Source organism: Bos indicus, chromosome 19, assembly GCF_029378745.1.
Source record: "Bos indicus isolate NIAB-ARS_2022 breed Sahiwal x Tharparkar chromosome 19, NIAB-ARS_B.indTharparkar_mat_pri_1.0, whole genome shotgun sequence".
NCBI classification, from domain to species: Eukaryota; Metazoa; Chordata; class Mammalia; order Artiodactyla; family Bovidae; genus Bos; species Bos indicus.
Window position 1 is genome coordinate 9,807,004 of NC_091778.1, and position 24,970 is coordinate 9,831,973.

The 24,970-nt window shown below is 50.5% G+C and overlaps 1 protein-coding gene across 1 annotated transcript; it reads right to left on the bottom strand.

Annotated features, from left to right (window-relative positions):
* Positions 1 to 11,111: 11,111 nt before the first annotated feature.
* CCDC182 (coiled-coil domain containing 182) lies at positions 11,112 to 12,155 on the bottom strand. Its single transcript, XM_019980866.2, has one exon. It carries the CDS (start codon positions 11,930 to 11,932, stop codon positions 11,471 to 11,473), a length of 462 nt encoding a protein of 153 aa, XP_019836425.1. The 5' UTR covers positions 11,933 to 12,155; the 3' UTR covers positions 11,112 to 11,470.
* Positions 12,156 to 24,970: the final 12,815 nt, after the last annotated feature.

Here is a 24,970-nt window from a genome sequence, read left to right on the forward strand (position 1 = left end):
AAACCATAGTTTCCTGCCCACAGGTAGATACTGAAAAATCATTAAAAAGGTTTTCAGACACCTCTCTGTGGCCTACCACAAATCCAGATCCCAGTTACTGTTTGTTTAGGCCATGCCAACCAATTTTTGCACCAGCTAAACAAAATATTATTAGAAAGATAAACCTGAGGGTATCTATGTAAACATCGAGGTATGTCAACAATAGATACTGCACATTTTTCTTAAACACCTTTTCCAAGTCTGAGGTTCTTAAAGGAAAATGGGGGTCCGAACATTTGAGTAATTTGCCCAAGCCTTCAGAATGTAGACAAACGAGCCACCAGCTGTGCGTCCTTACGCAAAGTCACGTCACCTCTCTGAGTTTTCATTTCCCGGTGATGGAACGAGTAGACTGAGAGCATCTTTAAGCTGTTTTCTAGCTCTTGTGCGCTCAGTCACTCAGTTGTACCCAACTCTTTGCCACCCCACGGACTGTAGCCCCCAGGGCTCTTCTGTCCATGGAGTTTTCCAGACAAGAATACTGGTTGCCATTTCCTTCTCCGGGTGGTCTTTCCACCCAGGGATCGAACCCGTGTCTCTTGCATCTCCTGCACTGGCAGGCGGATTCTTTACCATTGCACCGCCTGGGAAGCCCATTTTTTAGCTCTGAAATTCTAGCATTTTATCTCTGAAACCAACTATTCAATGATGCTTGAAAGCCATCGTGGGGAAAGCCCCATGTTGCTCACAGAAAGTCAATAAATGGATCCAGTATGAACTTCTAAAGCATTCATGTGGGGAAGGGAAGTCTGTTTGGGGCCCTTGTCCTGGATCAGTCACTAACTCAGTGCGTAACTTTGAACTTCCCTTCTGCTAAATGAGGAATGTGAACTAGAGGAAGATGGGAAATTCATTTCACATCAGGAGCACACTGACTAATAGATGGTGGCTGCCCAGAGTGCAGTGTTGAGGAGAGAAAGATGAGTCCGCATCTAACTCAAGAAGAAAGAGGCCTGGGTTGATTAGTGATGTCTGCACCGGTGAGGGCGGAGGCGGCTGTCCAGGGACTTAGTGGCCCTGGAGTAGATGCCCTCACAGTAGCAGGTCTCTTCCAATTTGCCACTAATCCTCTGTGAGTTGCACACAGAAAACTGGGGGATTCAGAGCCACTGATGCACAGGAAGCCGAACTCGGCTTGTTCAACTGTTTTTATATTAACCATAGCTTGAGTTTGAATAATCTGTCCCCTGATACCACTGTATTTCAGAAATTGCTACCTAAGGCAAATTCACCACTTTTAAACTCATTTCCTGAGTCCGTCTTTTTAAACCCCACATTAAATATTGATCTGCCCTGGAGAGATCTCATTTATTTAGTAGAGACAGGTTTGACTCCACCAGAACTGTCAAACCCAGAAATGGGACCGTGCCCCCTCCTGGAGCTGTAGCCATATAGGATGGTGACAGACAAGCCAAGGACACTGGAACCAGCTTCTTTCCTTTCTCTGAGCCTCAGGGACGTGGGCTTTCCTCCCTGTCACCCCAGGTCATCAGAGCACCTTCAAGAACCTCTTCTAGGAGGATGGATGTCCAAGGGTCAAGGTGTCCCCTCTGTTCCAGCAGGACTCCCCACCCAGTGGGCTCTCGAGAGTAAACTACAGAAAATCTTCCGCTTACTCCCAGGAGGCTCTGTTTCTGGGAAACTCTGACCTGCAGACTCTGCAACCTCTCCCCCACCCCGAGTCCTGGTTCTTTCCAGGAAGGTGGCATTTCCACTTGGACCTTGGTTTTAAAGCGTTGAGTTTGGGGCGGGGGTGCTGTGCTGGGTCTTCCTGCCTCTGTGGGCTTTTCTCTAGTTGCACTGAGCAGGGGCCACCCTCTAGCTGTGCTGTGGGCTTCTCACTGTGGTGGTTCCTCTTGTTGTGGAGCACAGGCTTGAGGGTGCACCAGCTTCAGTAGTTGTGGCCCGTGGGCTCAATAATTGTGCTCCCTGGGCTCTAGAGCCCAGGCTAAATAGTTGGGGCACATGGGCTTAGTTGCTCTGAGGCACGTGGGCTCTTCCCAGATCAGGGATGGACCGGGGGTCCCCTGCCTTGACAAGCAGATGCTTTACCACTGAGCCACCAGGGAAGCCCTGGATCTTGGTTTTAAACCTCAGCTTTGGCTTGACTTTTTCTGAATGACAACATGCTGGCTGTCTCCGAAAAGCACCCCCACTTGTGCTTATCCGTGTGACCACGATGAGAACAGAGAGAGACTCAGCCAGCTGCAGCCAGAGGACTGAGACCCCGTACTCCTCTGACGCTGAGGTAGACCAGCAGGCCCGGGTCCTGATCCGACCTCGCCCTTGGAGCTGGCTTCCACTGCCATTGGCACTCAGAATCCCATCTCCTTGCACTGTGGGTTGATACAGTGTAATTTCCCTCCATGGTTTACACTTCCAAGCCCAAATGCCAAGCCCTTTTGTGCTTCTGGCAACATCTGTTTGGGGCCCCACAGACAAGACTCCCTGAGGCAGGGAGCACAGCCTGAATGTGGGGTAGAGAGTCAAATTGTAAATGCAGTCTCAGTCAGTTATCATGCCATACTTGCATTTCCTCTGTTAACTCACTCAACGTTCCCACTAGGTAGGTAGCATCAATATCACATTGGGCAATGTGGGGAAACTGAGGCTTTGAGGCTGTAGCGGCTGCCCACATATAGCTGATTAAAATTAAATAAAATTTAAAGTCCAGTTCATAAATCTTGGGCTTCCCTGATAACCCAGACGGTAAAGAATCTGCCTGCAAGAGACAGGGTTAGATCCCTGGGTCGGAAAGATCCCCTGAAGAAGGAAATGGCAACCCACTCCAGTATTCTTGCCAGGAGAATCCCATGGACAGAGGCTGGAAGGCTGCAGTCCATGGGGTCACGAAGAGTCGGATATGACTGAGAAACTAGCTCATTTTTCCCCCTAAATCTTACTGGCCACACGTGGCTGATGACAACAGTGCTGACAGCTCAGAATTATAAAACGTTTCCATTATCACAGTAAGTTCAACTGGGCAGCACTTTGAGAGGCCTCAGAGGAACATCCCTATGCCATACAGAACTGAGGGCTAGTTTGTCTGCAGAGCCTGCATGCCTATCCCTTACCCTCTCCTGCTGTTGCAAGGAACTCAAAAGGAAAGAGGTGAGATGAGCAAGAAGTCAACCAAGAAATCTCGCCAGAGTAAAGCTTTTTGAGGCCAGGCCAGAGACAAGACATGTGAAGAGCTTAAGACCTTTTTACCACCTCCTGTCATGTGACAGGTCACACGGCAAGTCACGTGACAGCCTGTAACAGCCCCTTGGGCAACTGACCCTGATGCTGCTCTTTACCCCATCAGAGATATCTTCCAGGTCAGGGGGAGGTGCGGGGCTTGGTCTCGCTCTAGAAGCTCCACCTCCCCTGCAACTGGAGAAGGGAGTCAGGCATACAGTTGGGCACGAAAGAGCATCTTACATTTGCTGCCACGCTCCTGAGGCTTCTCAGATGGTGGAGGTGACCACATTGATTCGCAACATTTTTGTGCCTTACTTGCTGTTTTAAGTATCATCTGTGATACCCCTGTTACGTGCCTGTCTCTGAATCGGGCACCTTTTACATGTATAGCCCAAATAAACTTGGGAGCCCGTGTGGCTCTAGAACGTCCACGCTAAAACAATTTACAATAATTGCAGTCTTGATTTGTATCTCTCAATATTAAAGGGGATTTGAATGATAAATTGTAGTATTGCTTCTTTTTTACCCCCACTGTGTATTTGAACTTACACTTTATATTTTTAAGATCTTTTTATATGGAGTATTTTGAAGTCTTTATTGAGTTTGTTACAATATTGCTTCTGTTTTATGGGGGTTTTTTGTTTGGTTTGGTTTTCTGGCCATGAGGCATGTGGGATCCTAGTTCCTTAACCGGGGATCAAAGTCTTAACCACTGGACCCCCAGAGAAGTTCCTACACATTATTTTTTAAACAACTTTATTGACATATAATTCACATCCCATGCAATTCACCTATTTAAAGGGCACTATAGTTTTAGAGTGCTTTAGTCACTTCAACAAGAAACTTCATACCCATTAGAAGTCACTCTCCCTATTCCTCCAACGCTATAGCCCCAGGCTCCCACTGATCTGCTTGCTGTCGCTATAGATTTGTCTCTTTGGGATATTTATATAAATGGTATCATGTGGTCTTTTGTGACTGGCTTCTTTCACTAAGCATAATATTGCATCATAATTTGTATTTCATTCCTTTTTTTTTTTATTACCAAACAACATTGTGTTGCATAGATAGACCACATTTTATTTATTCTTTCACCAGTTGATAGAGCTTTGAGTTCCACTTTGGAGCTTCCCTGGTGGCTCAGACGGTAAAGCATCTGCCTGCAATGTGGGAGACCCAGGTTTGACTCCTGGGTCGGGAACATCCCCTGGAGAAGGAAATGGCAATCCACTCTAGCACTCTTGCCTGGAAAATCCCATGGATGGAGGAGCCTGATAGGCTACAGTCCATGGGGTCGCAAAGAGTCAGACACGACTGAGCGACTTCACTTCACTTTGGAGCCATTATGAGGCCACTCTGGGGCTTCCCTCGTAGCTCAGCTGGTAAAGAATCCTCCTGCAATGCAGGAGACCCCAGTTCAATTCCTGGGTCAGGAAGATCCCCCAGAGAAGGGGTGGGCTACCCACTTCAGTATTCTTGGGCTTCCCTGGTGGTTCAGCTGGTAAAGAATCCAGGCTGTTTTGAAAGTTCTCAGCCGCTTTACCATGTCTGGGCGTGGCAAGGATGGGAATGGCCTTGGAAAAGGTGGCACTAAGCATCACCGCAAGGTTCTTCGCGATAATCCGGGCATCACCAAGCTCACTATCTGTCGTCTGGCCCAGTGTGGAGGAGTTAAGCGTATTTCTGGCCTCATCTATGAGGATACCCGCAGGGTGCTGAAGGTGTTTCTAGAGAACCTGATTCAGGATGCAGTCACCTACACCGAGCGAAATTTTTTTTTTTTGAAGAATCCATCTGCAGTGCGGGAGACCTGCATTTGATCTCTGGGTTGGGAAGATCCCCTGGAGAAGGGAAAGGCTACTGACTCCAGTATTCTGGCCTGGAGAATTCCAGGGACTGTATAGTCCATGGGGTCACAGAGTCAGACATGGCTGAGCAACTTTCACTTGGGGCCATTATGAAGGGTACCATGAATGTTCATGTACAAGTTTTGTGTGGACATATGTTTTCATTTCTCTTGGATCTATCCCTAGGAGTGGAATGTCTGGGTCAATGCTAACTCAACATGGAAACACTACTAAACTGGTTTTTCCAGGAAATAACAAGCAAAGGTCAAAACCTGGTGAATGTCAGAAAGGTTTCCACAGCTTGCAGCTCTCCGCACACCCGTGGAAGTACCAAGTGGACTGAATCAGATCAGGAGGCAACATTCAACGTGTAGTGTGAAGCCAATTCCCAAACGCAAACTCTTGCTTCCCGCCCACACCACCTGACTCTTCCCAGCCATGTTGTCCCTCGGAGCTCTCTTCTGGGGTCAGGTAAACAGAAAAGACAAGACTGAAGTTGGCAGCTGAGGTTGGTAACCTCTCCGAGCCGAACGCTCTGTGTTTGGCTTTCCCACATCTCTGCTGTCTTGCTGCTCACCCAAGCGTCCCAGCTTGCAGCAGACATGGGATTCGGGGTCCCGGGGAGAACTCTCTGCCTGCCACGGGTTCTTCCTAAGATGCAGCCATGAGTCTGAGATCTCAGCAGCCCTCTGACGGCTGCGAGTGCTTGAGAAGAGCAAGCGGAGCGTTGCAGCTTGTAGAGAACCTTTGAGAACTACAGCTACCGGCAGGGAGAAAGCCATCTGTTATTTTGTCTTCTATTTGTTTTAGAATTTCCAAGAAAGTGAGCAGTTGGGCTGCTCGACTTTATTGTTTACGGTCGGGAGGAGAAGAGTCGGAGTGAGGAGCTCCATTTTCCAAAGCTGCAAAGAGCTGTCTCTTCTTGGTGATGCTCACAGACCGCAGGCTCTTGATTCTACCATGAAGTCCTCTGTCCTCCAGGACTAGGGTCTCAGCTGGGAGGTGCGCCCTTATCGAGTATCCCAATTGTCTACACAAGGATCACAAAAGCTGTTCCGAAAAGGCCTTGCTCTCAAATCTCCTTGCCAGCTTGAGGGGGTAGGCAGGGACCTGAGAGCCGGGAGGAGAAATGAAATCAAGGATAAGCCCCTCCTGCTGCCTCTGGTTAAAAATGGGAGCCAAGATGCACTCACCTGGCAGAGACGATCAGGGCTCGTTCCTGCCCTGGCCTGCTGTGACTCACCCCACCGACAGCCTCACCCGGATCACCCCAAGGTGGCTTATGTCTAATGCCAGATGACAGCCCATTCCAGTTAGCCCAGAAACTGAGAGGGGTCCTGGCATATGGGACTTTCAGTTCTCTAATGAGACAGTCCCAGTTAAACCAGGACTAGTCAGTCACCCTAGGCGTCCCAGCGGTCTCACTCACCGTGGCATATCTGCACTTGAGCTCTCCCAGACAGGAAACCCACCAACTTCTTGTCTCTTCCTCCAGCACCTCCTCCTGCTCATTACTCCAGGATGAATCACCTCCTTAGAACCAGAGACTATGGGGCCACCCCCACAGGACCTCCCAGTCCTTCCTCCAATCTCTTGCCCTTTGGCGGAGGGTGGTAGTCAGGAGAGGGAATGCTACATCTTGCTGGTCCTCCTAGGCAAGTCACTTCACCTCTCCATGCCTCCATTTCTTCATCTGTCACAGGGATAAGAGAGCCTAGCTCACAAGGTTACTGTGAGGATAATACGGATGAAGTGTCAAGCGCATCTGACACGGCAGCATAGGTTCCCAAGACTGTCCTAAGGTTCGGTGAGTCACTAGAACTGCTCACAGGCTAAGAAAAGCTGTTTTGCACACAACTGGTTTATTACAGGCTTCCCTGCTGGCTCAGCGGTGAGGAATCTTCCTGCAATGCAGGAGACCCAGGCTGGGAAGATCCCCTGGAGGAGGGCATGGCAATCCACTCCAGTACTCTTATATGGAGAATCCCACGGACAGAGGAGCCTGGCAGGCTACAGTCCGTGGTGTCACAGAGTCGGACACGACTGAAGCGACTCAGCAGCAGCAGTAGCAGCAGCATGGTTTATTAGACCTAAAGGATGCAGATTAAGATCAGCAAAGGTCAAAGGAGCACAGGGGGGAGTCCAGAAGAGATCAGGCACAAGCTTCCAGTTGTCCTCTTCCTGTGGAGTTGTACAGACAGTGGTTAACTTCCGCAGCAGTGATGTGTGATGACAGGTATGAAGTCCTGTCAACCAGGGAAGCTCACCTGAGTCTCGTGGTCCAGGGTTTTTTCTGGGTGTTTATCTCTAGGTATGGAGAACTCCTCCATGGCTGACCTTACTTACTTAGTTTCTAGCCTCTTCAGAGGTCAGACTGATACAGCTTGGCCCAGGGTCCCCAACATAAATCATATTGTTAGCATAAATGATCTGGTGTGACCTAAGGGCCCAGATAAACAAAGACACTTTTATCAGGCAGAGTATTACAAGGGCTTAGAGGTTATCTCCCAGGAGCCAATCAGGGGGCCAGATCGCGCTTTGAAACATGCAAGGTTTGAACATCTCATACCTGCTGGGTCAGCTCTTAACTGCATGGACACATAGGAAGCACTCGATGTTATTATATTTTTAATATAGATTTATTTCTTTCTGGTCTTGGTTGCAGCACAGGGGATCTTCAGTCCTCATTATAGCATGTGGGATCTAATTCCCTGACCGGGGATGGAACCCAGTCCCCCTGCACTGGGAGTGCAGAGTCTTAGCCACGGGACCACGAGGGAAGTCCCCTGCTGTGGATATCCGCTAGTGCCAGCCTATGGAACTATACGGCTTCAGGCTAACGCTTTTGCTGTTAGGACGGGCACTCGTATTTCCCACTCCTCTTTTGCTACGGAGGGGGCTCCCCACCAGCAGTGTTCTTGGCTGTCTTCCCTCCACCCACACCTCTCCCAGGATCACGAAGTAACGTTCTGAGTTGGAGGATTTGGGAGAAAGGTCAGCCCCTGCACAGCTCTCCCCTTCCTCTCTTGAGTCATTCCTCCATAGAGAAGCCACACTGTCCAGTTTATGGAAGTAGGAAGATGTCACGGCTGCATACACCTGTGTCTGGAGACCGCGTCAGGTTCAGGGCTAAGGTCTCAGCCAGCTCACCTGGCTCACAGGGTCTAAACTGCCTTCTTTTAAAAAAAAAATTGATTAATTTATTTTAATTGGAGGCTAATTACTTTACAATATTGTGGTGGTTTTTGCCATACCTTGACATGAATCAGCCATGGGTGTACATATGTCCCCCATCCTTGAGTCCCTCTCCCACCCATCCCTCAGGGTCGTCCCAGTGCACCGGCCCTGATCACCCTGTCTCATGCATCGAACCTGGACTGGTGATCTATTTCACATATGTAAACCGCCTTCTTGAACAGCTTTATCAACAATAAAGGTGATCTCCATTTGCTTGGCTCCTGGGTCTACCCGTCAACTGGTTCCTAATGGAGGCAGAGACAGAGAGGTGACATTTCATAGCCCCTCAAGCCCCAGATACAGTCAGGCCTTCCTGTGTTTGGAAGGGCGTGACCACGTGTCCCCGCGAACCTTGTCAGCCAAGGTCCCCAGGTCCTTCGGTCACACCCACTCCTCAGGATCTCGAGAGGGGGCACTCCAGGCTGTCTAAGACCCTCTGGAAAAATGGGCCAGAACTAAGCACAGACCCTCCCGGGTGCGGTCAGGCAGGCACCAGTCATGGGCAGCACCTTGCCATGTCTTAGGATTCCCGTGATCACCGTCATTTCTGAGCAGGCTGATTACAAGCTGAACGTGCAAAAGCCTCAGACCCTTTTCCACAGGAGTTACATTAGATCCACTTTCCTCTGCACAGAGCAGCTGATTGTTTAACTCTCTTCTTATGGTTTTCCAGTCAAGTTCTCCTTTTCAAATACATTTGTAAACACACACACGCACACACCTGCATCCCCTACAAGGCTGAAGGGCACAGGAACCCCCCCACACTCCACTGCCAAAAGCTTTCAATCTTTCTCGCCTCACCAATTTCAGTACACTCATATTTTATCCATTCAAGAAGCATTTAGCCTTCAAAAATAATACAAAGTGGTGAAAAGCACAGCCTCTGGCATTAGACATTCCTCAGTTCAAACTTTAACTCTACCAATTATCAGCTGTGTGACCCTGGGCAAGTTACTGAGCCTCTCTGAGCTTCAGTTTTCTCAAAATCCTAAGGTGAAGGTTATACTAATACCCGCCTTCAGAGGGACAAGCCTGGCGCCCTGACTACATCATATTCTTGGTAACTATAAATTAGCAGTACAGGCAGTAATCTTACTGGTTTTAACATTATTGTTACCACTTCAGGGACACCTCCCAAAGTAGAAACTAAAGTTAGTACAGGGTTGAAGCCCTTCAGGGTACATGGTTGATAGATGATGTCACCATGAAGAATGGATCAGGCCTGGGGTCCTTTCCTGAAGACCAGCCTGGGTGTTGCAGATCTTCAAACCTTGTTTGGAGAGATTCTATGGAAGAAAGGAGGGAGGCGGGAACTGAGCTGGGCTGTCAGTGGACACGGCCCGGGCTGCAGGTTTCGAGCTGGGAGGACAGGCCCACTCTGCTCAAGGGCTGACCTGGCCGTCAGGCACTCCCTCTGCTCTTTAGGGGAGAATCCCTCCACATGGCCGAGTTTTGGGGGACCAGAGAGAAAATAGGACTGGATGAAACAGAAAGCCTTATTGAATATAAAAGTCACAGTGACAGCAAAGGAGCACCCAATAGACCGACATGACAATCTCAGCCCTCCAGAAGAACAGGTCCATGACAGCCTGATCCGATTCCCGGGGGGGCAGCAGGACAGCAGATGAGCTCAGGTGACCTTGAACTTTCAAGGCCGGAGCTCTTGGGGGAAGGACTTACCTTCCTGGGGTCAGCTTCCCACCCTCCACAATTAAGACAACCGCACTTGCTTCTAACGGGGCCTACAGGAGTACGTACTTCCCTGTAGCTCAGATGGGAAAGAATCTGCCTACAATGTGAGACACCCAGATTCAGCCCCTGGGTCAGGAAGACCCTCTAGAGAAGGAAATAGCAATTCCGTAGTGGCTCAGACCGTAAAGTGTCTGCCCACAATGCGGGAGACCTAGGTTCAATCCCTGGGTCGGAAAGATCCCGTGGAGAAGGAAATGGCAACCCACTCCAGTACTCTTGCCTGAAAAATTCCATGAACTGAGGAGCATGATAGGCTACAGTCCATGGGGTCGCAAAGAGTCGGACACGACTGAGCGACTTCACTTTTCCAGTATTCTTGCCTGGAGAATCCCACAGACAGAGGAGTTCAGTGGGCTACAGTCCATGGGGTCGCAAAGCGTCGGACACGACTGAGCAACTAGCACGACCACAGCTATTAGAGTAAGTGGGATACTGTGTATCAGGGTACATCACCTGATGAACAGTGGAGCTTCATAGCAACTCCAGCTGCATGGGTCAGACGTGAAAATCAGCTTCAGGGCTTTATGGCCCCACCTTCTAGGTGTGGCCTCATCCCCGTGCTAAGCTCATCTGACTCCAGCTTAGGCAAGTAAGCAATTGCTCAGTCGTGTCTGACTCTTTGCAATCCCATGGACTGTAGTCTACCAGGCTTCTCTGTCCATGGGATTTTCCAGGCAAGAGTACTGGAGTGGGTTGATATTTCCTTCTCCAGGGGACCTCCCTGACCCAGGGATCTAACCCAGGTCTCCTGCATTGCAGGCAAGTGCTTTACCCTCTGAGCCACCAGGAAAGCCCCAGGGAAGACTCCAGCTTACTGGAGCCTAATTCCCTTTGTGGATCCCTCAGGCCCAGCTGCAGACCAAACGGAGAGGAAGCAGAGGTGGGCAAAGGCGGCAAAGGAACACGGGACGGCCGACCGTGAAAGCAGGCTGGAAAGCTGGCTAGGCGAGGAAGAGGACCACAGGAGTAACCTGAGGCCGCTTAGTGCTCCGGCGGACGATCGCCCCTCTCGGCAGACCATGCATGAAGTAACAAGCCGTGGAACCTGCAGTCATTAAAAGAAGTTACATCTGTTCGACACAATCAGTTTAAGAAGGTTAAAAAAAAAACATGTTACACATTTGAGCAATAGTACCATTACAAAGAGGAAAGCCGTTAAAGGGGGGAAGTTACAGGTGTCTTCCAACGACTTAGGGTTGGGGCGCCTCTTTCTTGGGTGCTGCTGGTTAGACAGAGCTTCACCGAAAGAACATAACGGGTCTTTTCGCCTCTCAGCAAGGTGTTATTTAGGCAGAAGGAAAGCCGCAGAGAGGGGGTGGGGGAGGGGAGCAAACGGACCAGGACTCGGGATGTGTCCTTCTAGCTAAACGCATCTTCCACTGGGCTGCTCGGCGGCTCGTCGCGGAGGAGCCTCATTTGGCCTGGATCTTCCCAGGGATGCTAGGGGGGTCGCGGCCCCGGCCCAGAAGCAGGAACTCCAGCCGCTTGCAGTGCTCCCGGAGCTGCTTCTCCCGGGGCAGCAGGAAGGTGAGGACCTTGTTCCGCACGACGCCCCGATCCTCCTCCTCCCGCAGCCGCTGCTTCACGCGGGCCGCCTGCTCCTCCTGCTGCACCAGGGCCCCGTTCATCTCGCAGAAGGCGTCTTCCAGGTAGCGGATGGCTCTGAGCGCCTCCTTCTTGAAGTCCTCCAGCTCTCGCTGCATCCCGGCCACCTTCTGCTGCAGGATCTCTAGGTCGGCCAGCGGCAGGAGGCTGGAGGACCACGACGGGGGCAGCGAGAAGTCCCCAGACTGGAGGCCGCTCTCCACCATCTTCTTTCCTTGTAAGGTGTTCACCTTCATAAGAATGGAACCGGACTGATAGAGGGGCTCCATAGTGCCGCCTCCGTCTGGACAAAGAGAGGGAGCTAGGGTCTAACCAGGTCAGTGAATTTTTTTGTTTTTATTTATTTATTTATTTTGGCAGGAGACACAATCCTTTGGAATGGAGAAACCCCACCTATTGTGACATCAGGGCCCCTCTACCCAATCAGAGGGAACGCCGCAATCCACGCATTTGCATATTGTAGCTTCCTGGCTTGGTTATCCTGGACTTTGCTCATCTACCCAAAAAGTATTTAGTTGTGCCCCCGGAGATATGGATTCTTATCAACTCATTGCCCTTCCGGAACTGGAGCTCCATCTCTCCTTGTCTTGTCCTGGGACACAAGGAGGCCCGGGGCAGTAAAGTAAGCTGACTGGAGGAAGGCCAGGCAGGGTAGTCTCCTACACAGCAAGGGACTTGGGTGGTCTCATAAGGGTCTCTGGGCTTCACTAGTGAAGCAAGGACATTGTAAGAGATGATACTTAATCTCACTTCTAGCCCTAAAATGCTAAAAAAAAAAAAAAGTAATGTTTTAATTGAAGTAAGATTATTTTATATTATGTTAGTTTCAGATGTGCAGCAAAGTAATTCAGCTATACATATTTTTTTCAGATTATTTTCCATTATAATAGGTTATTATGAGATCTTGAATATGGTTCCTTGTGCTGTACAGTAGGTCCTTATTGTTTTCCTATTTTATATATTATAGTGTATATGTGTAAATCCCAAGCTCTTAATTTATCTCCTCTCTTCCCACCATCGCCTGTGCCAACCATAAGTTTGTTTTCTATGTCTGTGATTCTATTCAGTTCAGTTCAGTCACTCAGTCGTGTCCAACTCTTTGCGAACCCATAAATTGCAGCACACCAGGCCTCGGAGAAGGCGATGGCACCCCACTCCAGTACTCTTGCCTGGAAAATCCCATGGATGGAGGAGCCTGGTGGGCTGCAGTCCATGGGGTCTCGAAGAGTCGGACAGGACTGAGCGACTTCACTTTCACTTTCACTTTCATGGACTGGAGAAGGAAATGGCAACCCAATCCAGTGTTCTTGCCTGGAGAATCCCAGGGACAGGGGAGCCTGGTGGGCTGCCGTCTATGGGGTCACACAGAGTCGGACACGACTGAAGCAACTTAGCAGCAGCAGCAACAGCAGGCCTCCCTGTCCATCACCATCTCCGGAGTTCACTCAAACTCACATCCATCGAGTCAGTGATGCCAACCAGCCATCTCATCCTCTGTCGTCCCCTTCTCCTCCTGCCCCCAATCCCTCCCAGCATCAGAGTCTTTTCCAATGAGTCCACTCTTCGCATGAGGTGGCCAAAGTACTGGAGTTTCAGCTTTAGCATCATTCCTTCCAAAGAACACCCAGGACTGATCTCCTTCAGAATGGACTGGTTGGATCTCCTTGCAGTCCAAGAGACTCTCAGTAGTCTTCTTCAACACCACAGTTCAAAAGCATCAATTCTTCAGTGCTCAGCTTTCTTCACAGTCCAACTCTCACATCCATACATGACCACTGGAAAAACTATAGCCTTGACTAGATGGACCTTTGTTGGCAAAGTAATGTCTCTGCTTTTCAATATGATGTCTAGGTTGGTCATAACTTTCCTTACTGTTCTGTAAACAAGGTCATTTGTATCCTTTTTAAGATTCCACGTGTGTGTGTGTGTGTTAGTCGCTCAGTGGTGTCCTACTCTTTGTGACCTCATGAGCTCTGGCCCACCAGGCTCCTCTGTCCATAGAATTCTCTAGGCAAGAACACTGGAGTGGGTTGCCATTTCCTTCTCCAGGGGGTCTTCCCAACCCAGGGATCAAATCTGAGTCTCCTGCATTGCAGGTAGATTCTTTACCATCTGAGGGAAGTGCTTAAATTCCATATAGAAGTGATGTCATATGATACCTGTCCTCTGATTTACCTCACTTTAATATGATAATCTCTAGAATAATAATTTCTGATTCCAAATCCATACTCCTATAATGATGTCAGAATTCTTGATAATCTTAGAGGTATACTCAGGTTTTGATGGGTGGTCCTCAGCAGAGCTGATCCAGGATAAAATTGGTCACTCACTCTCTCATTCAGCAAGTCCCTTTTGTGCACTCACTGTGCATGTGGACCAGGGAATGCGTGGGAGCCAGGGTGCATGGTCCCTCTCTCCCTACCCTGCCAGATCCTGCCTGAATGCAGACAGAGATGAGGAAAAACACATAGACGGGTGAACCTCCCACTTCTGACCTGTCGACTGTAAGAAAGGAAACTGGTTTGGTCAAGAAGAGCCCTCCGTCTTGCAGACCTCAGTCTCTTGCCCAGACTTCTCATCTGGCCTGTCCTTCTTTCCAACAGCCTGCTTCAAATTCAACCCACCCAAAGCTGGACTAAGATCATTTCACCCAAAATGGTTCCTGTTCCAGTGCTGCCATCAGGTTGATGAGACTAGCCCAGGGCAGCCCCCTCATCAGTGCCTGCTTGAGAAACCCGCACCCCTCCACGTCCAGGGGACTCTGAGCCCTTTTGGTGCTACCATCTCTGCATGCTCCAGCATCATACCCCCTGGGTTAGGGGTCTCAGCTCCACCACCCACAGTAAGCTGCACATCTTTGTGTGTTGACTCATCTCCCTGGGCCTCAGTTTCCTCATCTATAAAGTGGGGATACTAATTCAGTGGTGTGCAGGTGAGTGGGCGGGGGGATGCTCTCTGGGAGGAAAAAAAACAAAACAAAAACCTCTAATTTATAGCTGTTGCTGACGAGACTGGTTCAAGCTACCAGCATGATGTCTCTTGAAAGAGATGCGTGCAGGGATCCTTCATGAGTGTGTGTGAGTGAGACAACTCCTGTACCACAGGACCTGTGAGGAGGGCATGGGCCTTCTCCAGGAGGAAGATGGATCCATCGAGAGACGGCAGTAGGTATCGGAGACGGCATTTTGTAGGGAGTTTCATGGCTAAACTAAGGTGGGATTTTGAGTCTCAAGATGGGCAGCACCAGTTATTGATACACAATGTATAGAAGAAAAAGCCCTGCTCTAGGAGCCAGGCGATCTGGAGTCTGGAATTGCTCTCCCCCGCCTATTCTCCGCCCTCCTCTCTGAACCTATTCCCTCTGATGTAATGTGAAGTCTCTGCTGCGCTAAGATCCACACGGTCCTTCCCTTCAACTTTCCCAGCCTGTACAGACTCCCCCCCTCATTCTGTGACCTTGTCCCTCCAGGTCCCTGATGGCGCAGTAAATCCCAGGAGGACAGAGGCTGTACGTTTCTCACCCTGTGTGCCCTGCTGGTGCAGCTGCACGTAATGGCGCTCAGAAACGGGATGAACAGGAGTTTTGCTCAGAGAGGTCCTGCAGCTCCCCTCGTTTTCCCTCTGACATGATGACACCTACTGGCCTGAGCGGAAACAGCACCTCTCTTATTTGCTACCTAATTCTAAGGGAGATCAGCCCTGGGATTTCTCTGGAAGGAATGATGCTAAAGCTGAAACTCCAGTGCTTTGGCCACCTCATGCGAAGAGTTGACTCATTGGAAAAGACTCTGATGCTGGGAGGGATTGGGGGCAGGAGGAGAAGGGGACGACAGAGGATGAGATGGCTGGATGGCATCACTGACTCGATGGACGTGAGTCTCAGTGAACTCCAGGAGTTGGTGATGGACAGGGAGGCCTGGCAAGCTGCGATTCATGGGGTCGCAAAGAGTCGGACACGACTGAGTGACTGAACTGAACTGAACTGAAGACCCAGAGACATTACTGAAAAGCAGAGACATTACTTTGTCTACAAAGGTCTGTATAGTCAAAGCTATGGTTTTCCAGTAGTCATGTATATATGTGAAAGCTGGACAATAAAAAAGGCTGAGCACTGAAGAACTGATGCCTTCAAACTGTGGTGCTGGTTGTTGTTCAGTCGCTCTTTGACTCTGTGACCCCATGGACTGCAGCAGGCCAGGCCTCCCTGTCCATCACCAACTCCTGGAGTTTACCCAAACTCATGTCCAGTGAGTCAGTGATGCCATCCAACCATCTCACCCTCTGTCACCCTCTTCTCCTCCCGCCTTCTATCTTTCCCAGCATAAGGGTGTTTTCTAATGAGTCTGCTCTTTGCATCAGGTGGCCAAAATACTGGAGCTTTAGCTTCAGCATCAGTTCTCCCAATGAATATTCAGGGTTGATTTCCTTTAGGATGGACTGGTTTGATTGCCAGCTGGAGAAGACTCTTGAGAGTCCCTTGGACTGCAAGGAGATCAAACCAGTCCATCCTAAAGGAAATCAACCCTAAGAATTCATTGGAAGGACTGATGCTGAAGCTGAAGTACTTTGGCCACCTGATGCGAGGAGTTGACTTGTTGGAAAAGATCCTGATGCTGGGAAAGATTGAAGGCGGAAGGAGAAGGGGACAACAGAGGACGAGATGGCTGGATGGCAACACCGACTCAATGGACAGGCGTTTGAGCAAGCTCCAGGAGATGGTGAAGAATAGGGAAGCCTGGCATGCTGCTGTACGTGGGGTCACAGAGTCAAGGGACTGAAAACAACAAGACCCAGATGGGGGCCTGGGGAGATGATGTAACAGCCTGTGGTCTCCTGGTGCATTGATTAGGGGGTGTGTGTGCAGGTCTGTGCAGGCACACAGCAGGTTCTCAATAAATGTTTCTTGACTCAGTGACAGGAAATATGTGTCTGTCTTCTGGCTTGAGTGTTTTTCTGTTTGTCTGTCTCTCTCTCTGACTTTGATGCCCTGCCTCTTTGTCTCCCACAGGGAATGGTAGAAGTCATAACCAGTGCTGTGAAAGAAAAGTAGTAACGGTTAAGAAAGGACAGCAGTTGTTCAACGTCCCTGGCGCTTTTTCATGAGGTCTCAGTTCATCTCTCTGCACACAGAGCTGGTGGGGAGGCCTGTGTTTCCACGTGAGCCTCGGCGGAGGTCAGGAGCAAATGCTTGCTCTGTCAGCAGAAGACCCCAGGCCCGGGAGCCCCTGAACCTTTGGGGAGCCCTCAGCAGGGCCGACTCAGTGTGACACGCTCTGAGTGCTCTTCTCCTAGAAGCTTTACAATACAGACCTTTGCTTGCTTCAGAACTTCTTTACATAAACTCCGGAAAGTAAGAGGGGGCAAATCTATCGGTCCCCTTCACAGTGTCAAGAGGAAGGGACTCTGACATCTCCTGGCCAGGCCTCCCTGGGCCAGTGTCGGTAGGGTTTCCCTGCTCCTGGTCTATTTCTGCAGCGTCTCAGAAAAACGGGAGGACAAAGCAGGGTATCAACCCTGCGAGATGCAGGCCCCAGCCCTGAGGATCACATGTGACCGGTGTGGCAGGGGCTCCAGAGCAGCATGTGTTAGGGTTTCCAGGGGTGGGTGACGCTGGGCCCGGGCACAGTCCTGCTGGGAGGTACAGGGCCCCAGCCATGGGCAGACATGGGAAGGTGTCCCCAGGGCCCTGGGAGGCTGTCAAGGGCTCCTCTGGCTGTGCATGACTGCTACCTTGCAGCTGGTATTTCAGTCCGGGCAATGGGGACAAGGCTGGGACAGGGGATGGGACCAAGATCAGGAACCAGACTTGGTGCTGCTCACCATGATTAATTAACCCAGAGCCAGAGCCCCAAGGCGCAGTGCTAAAAATACCTGCTCCTCTCTGAGAGGCGGCAGCTGCCACCCAGCAACTTTTACCCGTTGCCATTTGTCATAATTTGATACTGATAAGAAGTGTGTCCACGGGGCTGTGTGCAAGAATCGGCCCCGCCACAGCCCACCAGCCAGCTGGTCCGTGATAACTGTCCCCGGCGCTTTCCTCCCCAGACTCTCCCTCCATCCCTGAGCCTTGCCCTGGCCACCCCTGGGTGCGCCGGCCACCTGCCCACTGCCTGCTGAGTTCGCCTCCCCTCTTGGAACCCGAGGGGCGCCGCCCCCAGGGGTGGGAGCCAAACCCGGAGCTCGAGCCGGACTCCGCGTCTCACGCCAATGCCGTCCTGCTGCTCGGACTAGAGCCAGCCGTCAGAGGCCCTGCCAGCCCGGGGCGGCACTTTAATTAAAATATGTAAAACATCCTGGTGGGCGTGGACCTGAAGACACAGCAGCACCGGCGGGTCCCGTGGGTGGGGCTGGCCCCTCTCCAGCCCCGGAGGCTAGCACCGCGCCAGGCGGGCCCTACAAGGCAGACCGGGAGTCGTGCTGTCTGCCTTGAACCGTCCGCCTCTCCGCCGTGCTCAGAATTTAGCTGGAGCGGAACACGTACCAGAAAGAGAACGTTACAGAGTTGTCGGAGCCAAGACGGCAACCCCAAGAGCATCACCCTGGTTGGAATAGTCTATCCCCTGTTCTCAGCATTCATCTTCTTAAAGGACTTACTTGAAGCTGGGACCCGGACATTTAGATAAACTCTTTAGCAAAGCCCGTTTCCATTCCTCAGACTAATGAGCTCCTCGGGTCTGTTCACACTGCCTTCGGTGTTGACAGGAAGCATGGTGTGTGCTATTTAGGGCAGGGGTGAGTGAAACTTTTTTTTCCTGCACAAAGATCAAATCGGAAAAAATCAGAGGCCCCAAATTTTGAATCCCAACCTGTTTTTAAAGTCTGAAAATGCTATTATTTTAAGCATGCCCTTCTCCCCACCCCCACCCCCATTGCTGAAGGAATTTGTGATATTTACCAAAATGTCAGAATCTGCACAAATATGGTGGCTGCAGCCTGACTCCGGGGTTCAGGCCTGAGGCACTGTTTTCTGTACAATGACATAGACTGGGGAGTGTGGACGGGTTTGGAGAGGCATGTGGGACCCTGAGTCCAGTCAGAGACCGGGACCCCCATTAGCCCCAGTGGGAGCTCCTTTCTGGGGGCAGGTGCAGGGGTGCCGTCTGGAGGCAAGTCTCAGGTGAGCAGACCAGGCTGCAGGAGGTGGGCAGCTGCTCCTCCTCCTCCTGCACTCAGCCGTCCCCAGCGGAACAGGCAGGGAGGGAGCCCACTCTTCAAATCAACTTGCGACGGCTGCCCTCCCCCCACCGCACCCTCCAACCAGGGACGCTCCCGCAGCGCACAGAACCACTGCCTCCCTGTTGGGGTGTCAGGCTGAATTATGTGAGCTTAAAAAACCTAATCCCCTCCTTCCTGGGTTACTTAACCGTCTGCCTGGCGAGGCCAGGGGATTACTGGTGACAGACACCAGGGCCTGCCCGCCTGCTCCAGACAGAGAAGCTTTGATCACCTGGAAAACTCCAGACACCAGGACTCCTAATGATGAGTAATGAGCTCAAACCACCGGAAAGGTGCCAGCGCCCTGCGTGGTGGGGACACACACTGCTTCCCGTGGCAGCCTGGCCCAGCGAGGTGGGGAGCTGTCACCCAGAAGAGTCTGGCCCCACTCTCACACCCACCTGGGGTCCTGACCACTCGGTGTTGCGGTGAGGAGCTCTCTAGGCTCCGGGCACTGGGCTGTCTGAAGGGTTGTCTTTTCTGGTCTAGGGGCCAGAGTTTAGGATTCAAGAGTACAGTCTCCCCATTCATTAATTCATTTGTTCATCCAGGTATTCAATACACATTTATCAGACAATTTAAAATGAGCCCTGGTGCCAGACGCCCAGGACAGAAGAAGGCTAACATGCCATTTGTGTCCTATGAACTTGGGATTCACACGTGGGCACAGCCTAGCCAGTCCAGCCCAAAAGTGGTGGCAGGGTTCAAGTCCACACAGAGCAGTGGCCTCTAAGTGAGATGGTCCCTTCTTGTGGGAACAGGAGTGCACTGGGAGTGGAATGTGAAGATCCCAGGCCCCTGGCTCGAGGTTCAGTCTGCTCCTGTAAAGGTTCCCAGTCTCAAGCCACACCCACATCCGTTCATCCGGATCTACTCCTGCTTGGAGATTACCTGGGAATTATGTCAACCTTGAGTCCCCCATTTGGGTTTCATAGGAAACAGTGACTCTCAAACTTTGGCAAATATAATAATTATCCTGGGAGAGTGCTAAAAATCATTTTTGAAGTCTGAATTTCACCCTCAAGAGATTCTAATTCAGAAGTTCTTGGAAACTGGAGCTTTCAAGGAGGGTGACCAATTCTCTTGATTTGCTCTGAAATGTGAGACTTTGGTTTTGAAACAGGATGATCCCAGGAAATCTGTGACAAGTCACCCTAGCTGGGGCAGGTACTGTTAGTCTCTGCCCAATAACATTCTTTTTTTCCTTTTGCTCAGGCAGTAACATGCTCCAGGAAGGTAAGCCACCACCAGCCACCAGCCCCAGGTAAGGGGCCTGTTCCACTTCCTGTTAGAAATGCTTTATTTCAGGTAGACCTGTGACCCACTGTACACCAATGAGTTGTAAAAGAAAGAGACATCTAAAAGACACAAACAGGGACTGGGGGAGACAGCTGCCCCGTCTGCCTTTGTCAAAGCTGTATGAGGACATGATGTCTGGAACTGTGGCAGCCATTCAGCAATCATGAGGATTGCTGAAACCTAAGGATGAAAATTCAGCTATGGAAGAGCAATTACATAAGAGGAGCTTCCATTTCTTGTAACATCATTGAATCACATCGCCAGACTCAAATTTGAGTTTTGTATCTGACTCCAAAGTCAGTACCTGACTTTGAGTACCTGACTCCAGTCTAATTGGTATGTTATTAAATGTTTTTCTTGCTCAAACAACTGTTGTTTGGTATTCTACGAACTGCAGCCAAACACATTATGACTGTTACAAAGGGCCTAGAAATTGGTGTTTTTAACAAGAGCTCCCAAATCATTCTGACGCTTTCCACCAAGCTAGCTCATCCATGGTTCTCAAAGTGTGGTCTTCAGATGGGCAGAAATGAGCATCCTTGGGCACTAGTTAGAAATGCAGATTCTCAGGCCACACCTAGACCTTCTGACTCAGACTCCCTGGGAGGTGGGGCCCAGCAGTCTGTGTTTAAACAAGCCCTCCAGAAGATCCTGACGACTGTTCCAGTTTAGGAGCTAACCTGAGACTCCCTGATACCAGACCCTTAGAAACTTCTGGATAAGAATTTGAAACTTAATCTGTATCACTGCTGCTTCTTTTTATTGCTTGAAAAACAAAACAGTCTTCTCCCCTCCTGTGATTTTTCTCCTTTTTCTCTCGTCTTGCTTTAGTGGAATGCTTTGGTCAGACTTACTGGCCTGTGTTTAATTAAACAGCCAAGTGGTGACGGGGGAGGGAGGGAGTCCTTGGTGGTCAGGACTGGCCTGGGCAGGAGTCAGCTTGGTAGGCTGGGCAGTTAAGGAGGGAGAGTGAAGGTCAACATTGCTGACCCTGTAACTCCGGGTCAGCATTTGTACCCTCCATGAATGTGCACACGTCAGACATCACATTGCACGGTGGCTGGCCCAGGAGGAGAGAAGAAGGGAGGCCCAGGCATCTCCTCCTCCTTCCCCGGGGAAGCTCTGCTTCAGCTGGCCTTTTATATTCCAGGTAGCCCCCGACTTCTTGACAATGAATTACTCAAAACCCCGTGGGAGTCCAACAGGCAAAAACTGAACTCTAGTCTTCATGAGATGTGGGAGATCCTTTCTCAGCTAAAAAAGAAATTATAAAATTTCTAATTACACTTTCTCCTAAGAATACTTTTTTTTTTCCTGAATTCTTCTTTGCAGCAGAACACAGTGTCAAATGATTACCCCGGAAGCAGCATATTATTAATAATAATTGACAAATAAAATACTGATTCCCACCATTAATGTAGTTCTTCTTTGTGGCAGGCCCAGAGACCCTGCAAACACAATCTCTTTCAGGCTGAACAGCCACAGCCCAGAGGTGCCAACCAAGGCTCACCTTTGAACCGGTTGAATTAGGTGGATAAATCCCATAGCAGAAGCTTCCTTCTGTCCATCTCCCACTCACATTTGCCAAATGAAGCCCAAATGCCATACAGTATTCAAACATGGGTGTGGCCTATGTTAGCCTGGCTGACGCTGACCCACTGGCCAGCCACCCGCCGACCCTCCCCTCCCCGGGATGGCTGAGAACTCTGTTCATCAGCTGAGGTCCTAAAAGCCAAGTCCAGCACACAGAAGGCCTCCAGGGCCCTTGGACCGTGTTGTCAGAGGGTAAAAGCTGTGCTGAGGTCCTGCCTTGCCTGCTCCAGGTAGGGGTCCCAGCGTGTCTGGCTCCCAATCCCAATGGTCTCAGGGCGCTCCTCTCTCCAACCAACCCGTTTTCAGGCTACCAACAGCGAGGGCTGCCTCCCAGGAAGAGCCAGCTTTTACCGGTCCCACTCGCACCTCCGGGCAGACACATCGGCTGAGAGGTCACTGACCCAACAGTCCCTCAACTGACCTCATGATCAACACGTCTCTTGGCTGTTTGGTCATGATTACCACCGAGGCCTAGACACCAAATGGTCTCCCTCAGGAGGACCACGACGCAGGGTTGCTGCTTAGGACTTGGTAGCCGGCATAGTAGTGAAGCCAGCAAAGGCCAACGGCCAGAAGGAACCATTTCAGGCTCTCCTATGGCCATGCTCTCAAGGGGAGGAGACACGGAAAATGAGCCTGGAGGGCTAAGCAGAGAAGACCCCACCCACTGCCACAGTCAAGCAGTCAGAGCCAAGCGGGACGTCCCCTCCCAGGCCCTGGGGGCCAGGTGGGCGCCCACCTCACATGGCACCCCTGTCCTTCTGGCCCCTGTCATGGGGCATCTCAGCTGCTCCCTGCCAGTTAGAGAACACTGGATTTTCTCACTGTCAGCCCGGCAGCTCTAAGCCATTCTGCCCATCGGGGGCACAGAAGGTAGAGTAGAAAGCCTGAGGAAGGTTCCCAGGTCCTGCTTTAAAACCTCCTTGGGCCTTCCCTGGCGGTCCAGTGGCTAAGACTCTGAGCTCCCAAGGCAAGGGGCCCGGGTTCAATAACTAGATCCCACGTGCTGCTGCTAAGAGTTTGCACACGGCAACTAGAACCCAGAGCAGTCAAATAAATTAAATTTAAAAATAAGTATTCTTTTTAAAAATAGAGCAGAAATTAAAAACAAAAATCCTCCTTGGTTTGATTCATGGCACCTGGGTCGGGGATGGGTCGAAATGACCTCATGGGTTAGGGATGACAGGTCAGTGGAGGTCGGCCAAGGCTTCGCAGGGAATTGCTTGTGAGACGCAGTGTTATAGGGGCAGTGAAAAGTCTGGGCCACGGGAGAGATGATCATTGTGAAAGCTGCTAGGCTAGGGTGCCTGCCGGAGCCCAGGAACAGGGAGCAAGGGTGTCCAGACCACCCCCGGCACCCCCTTCTCCCCCTCAGAGTCAAAGCCTCCAGGAATCAATCAGTCTCGGCAGGACCCCCTCCTGTCTGAGCAGCTCTGTCTTCTCCCTCTGTTCTTGCCGGGGGAGGTCAGAGTTCACGTCAAATGTCATTAATCACCTTCCTGGGGGCTGGGGAGGTATTGGACAGTGCTATTAATCAGAGGCCTATCACACTCACAGCCTGGCTGGGTCACCATTGTCCTCTTCCTCACCTATCATAGAAAGATTAGATTATCAGTGACAGCTGAGACACCCTTTGAGTCACTGGGAAGCCAGAGAATGGGGTTGCTTTTATTTTTTTATTTATCCTCCCGATTTGAGGATGAGCTGTTTCTTGTCTTGTCACACGACATCCTTTTCTTCAAAGAATCGGCTTTAAGAATCCAATTTGTCAAAGCAGACAATCATTGGCAAATCCGTAAGAGAAAAGAAAGACCGAATCTCAGCGACTTTATCAGAAAAGGTAAAATAAAGCAGAAGGTTTAAAATGGAGCCCAAAAGGATTAGAAAATAAGTTGCATCTGACAACAATTAATCTCTGAAAAGCAAGGACTTTGTCAAAAGGAACAGGCAGAGATGTGTCCAAAAGGAATTCTGGAAATCCACACCAGGGTCCATCCATCCCCGAGGCTTCTGTCCTCTTTCACAGGAGGGTCAACTGATGCTGAAAAAGAATGAAAAAGAACGTCTTGCAAGCTGTCTCCAAACTTTCTGCCTACCAGTAGCAGCAGAAGCAACAAGACAAGACCAAACAGCCAGGGCACAGCAACGCAAAGCACCAGCTCCCCTCTTCTCACGGTTCCATGTCCGACTCAGACACTCGGTACTTCGGAGCCCACCCACAGCGGCCGCTGTAGGGAGTCATAATGCAAGCGGTGCTTTCCAGCCCTTTCAAAGAGTGGCGAACAGGCGAGCGATGAAACACTCGCATCACGTCAGATGGATGGAGGCTTTGGTGACATGGAACCCACCCGGAGGGGCCAAGAAAAGATGTGAACCAGGGTAGCACGCTGAATGTGAGCCCTCGTGGGGGGCACAAGCTTGCCCAAGGGCATCAAGGCCCCAGCCCTTGCTCACGTTGCCCTATAAGAAGGGAAGTCCAAATCCATCAGATCTTCCCGTTTTTCATGTGATTCTGGAGACCTGGGTTTTCACCCGAACGCTCCCTATTTTAAGCGTTGGCAATGCATTCAAATAGAAAACCAGTGCACACACTAAACAAAACCTGTCGGCAGGTCCAGTTTGGGCCCCACGCCTGAGATTTGTGAACTGGTCGAATCTTCTTGCCTCCGTGCAAATCAGGACTGAAAGGCCAGGGAGGCTGGTACCTGCCAAGGTCACACCGCTGGTTAAAGGCAGAGCTGGAGTTCTTCAGACTTCCAGACCAGTGCTCTCCACTCCAGATTTGAATATGTGAACACATCTGGGACCGATTCGAAGGTGCATTCACTCACAGTCAGTACAAGTGATGGGAATTAAGAAGAGAGCCTAGATTTCACAACTTCACCTTGAACTCAGGCAGGGGACTGAATTAGACAAGCCCCCAAGTGACCGCTATTTTGCCCTTGATGCCACATCATTTAGTTTTTCTACCTGAAAAAAATAAAGAGCTCTGAGGAGTTCTGCACCGGTACTAAAGAAGTGTGGGGCCAGGGAAGGCTGTGAGCCGTGCGGATGTCTTAGCTACTTGACCACAGCAAAATAAACAGGAGCTTGGGAGCCAAACTAGATGGTTCAAATCCTGCTTCTGCCGTGTATTCCCTGTGTGACATTGGGCAAGTTTCTCAACTTCTCTGAGCCTCAGTGTCTTCATGGTCAAAAAT

Coding starts and splice junctions, on each gene's coding strand:
- CCDC182 (XM_019980866.2), bottom strand. CDS start 11,932: ATGGAGCCCCTCTATCAGTCCGGTTCCATTCTTATGAAGGTGAACACC.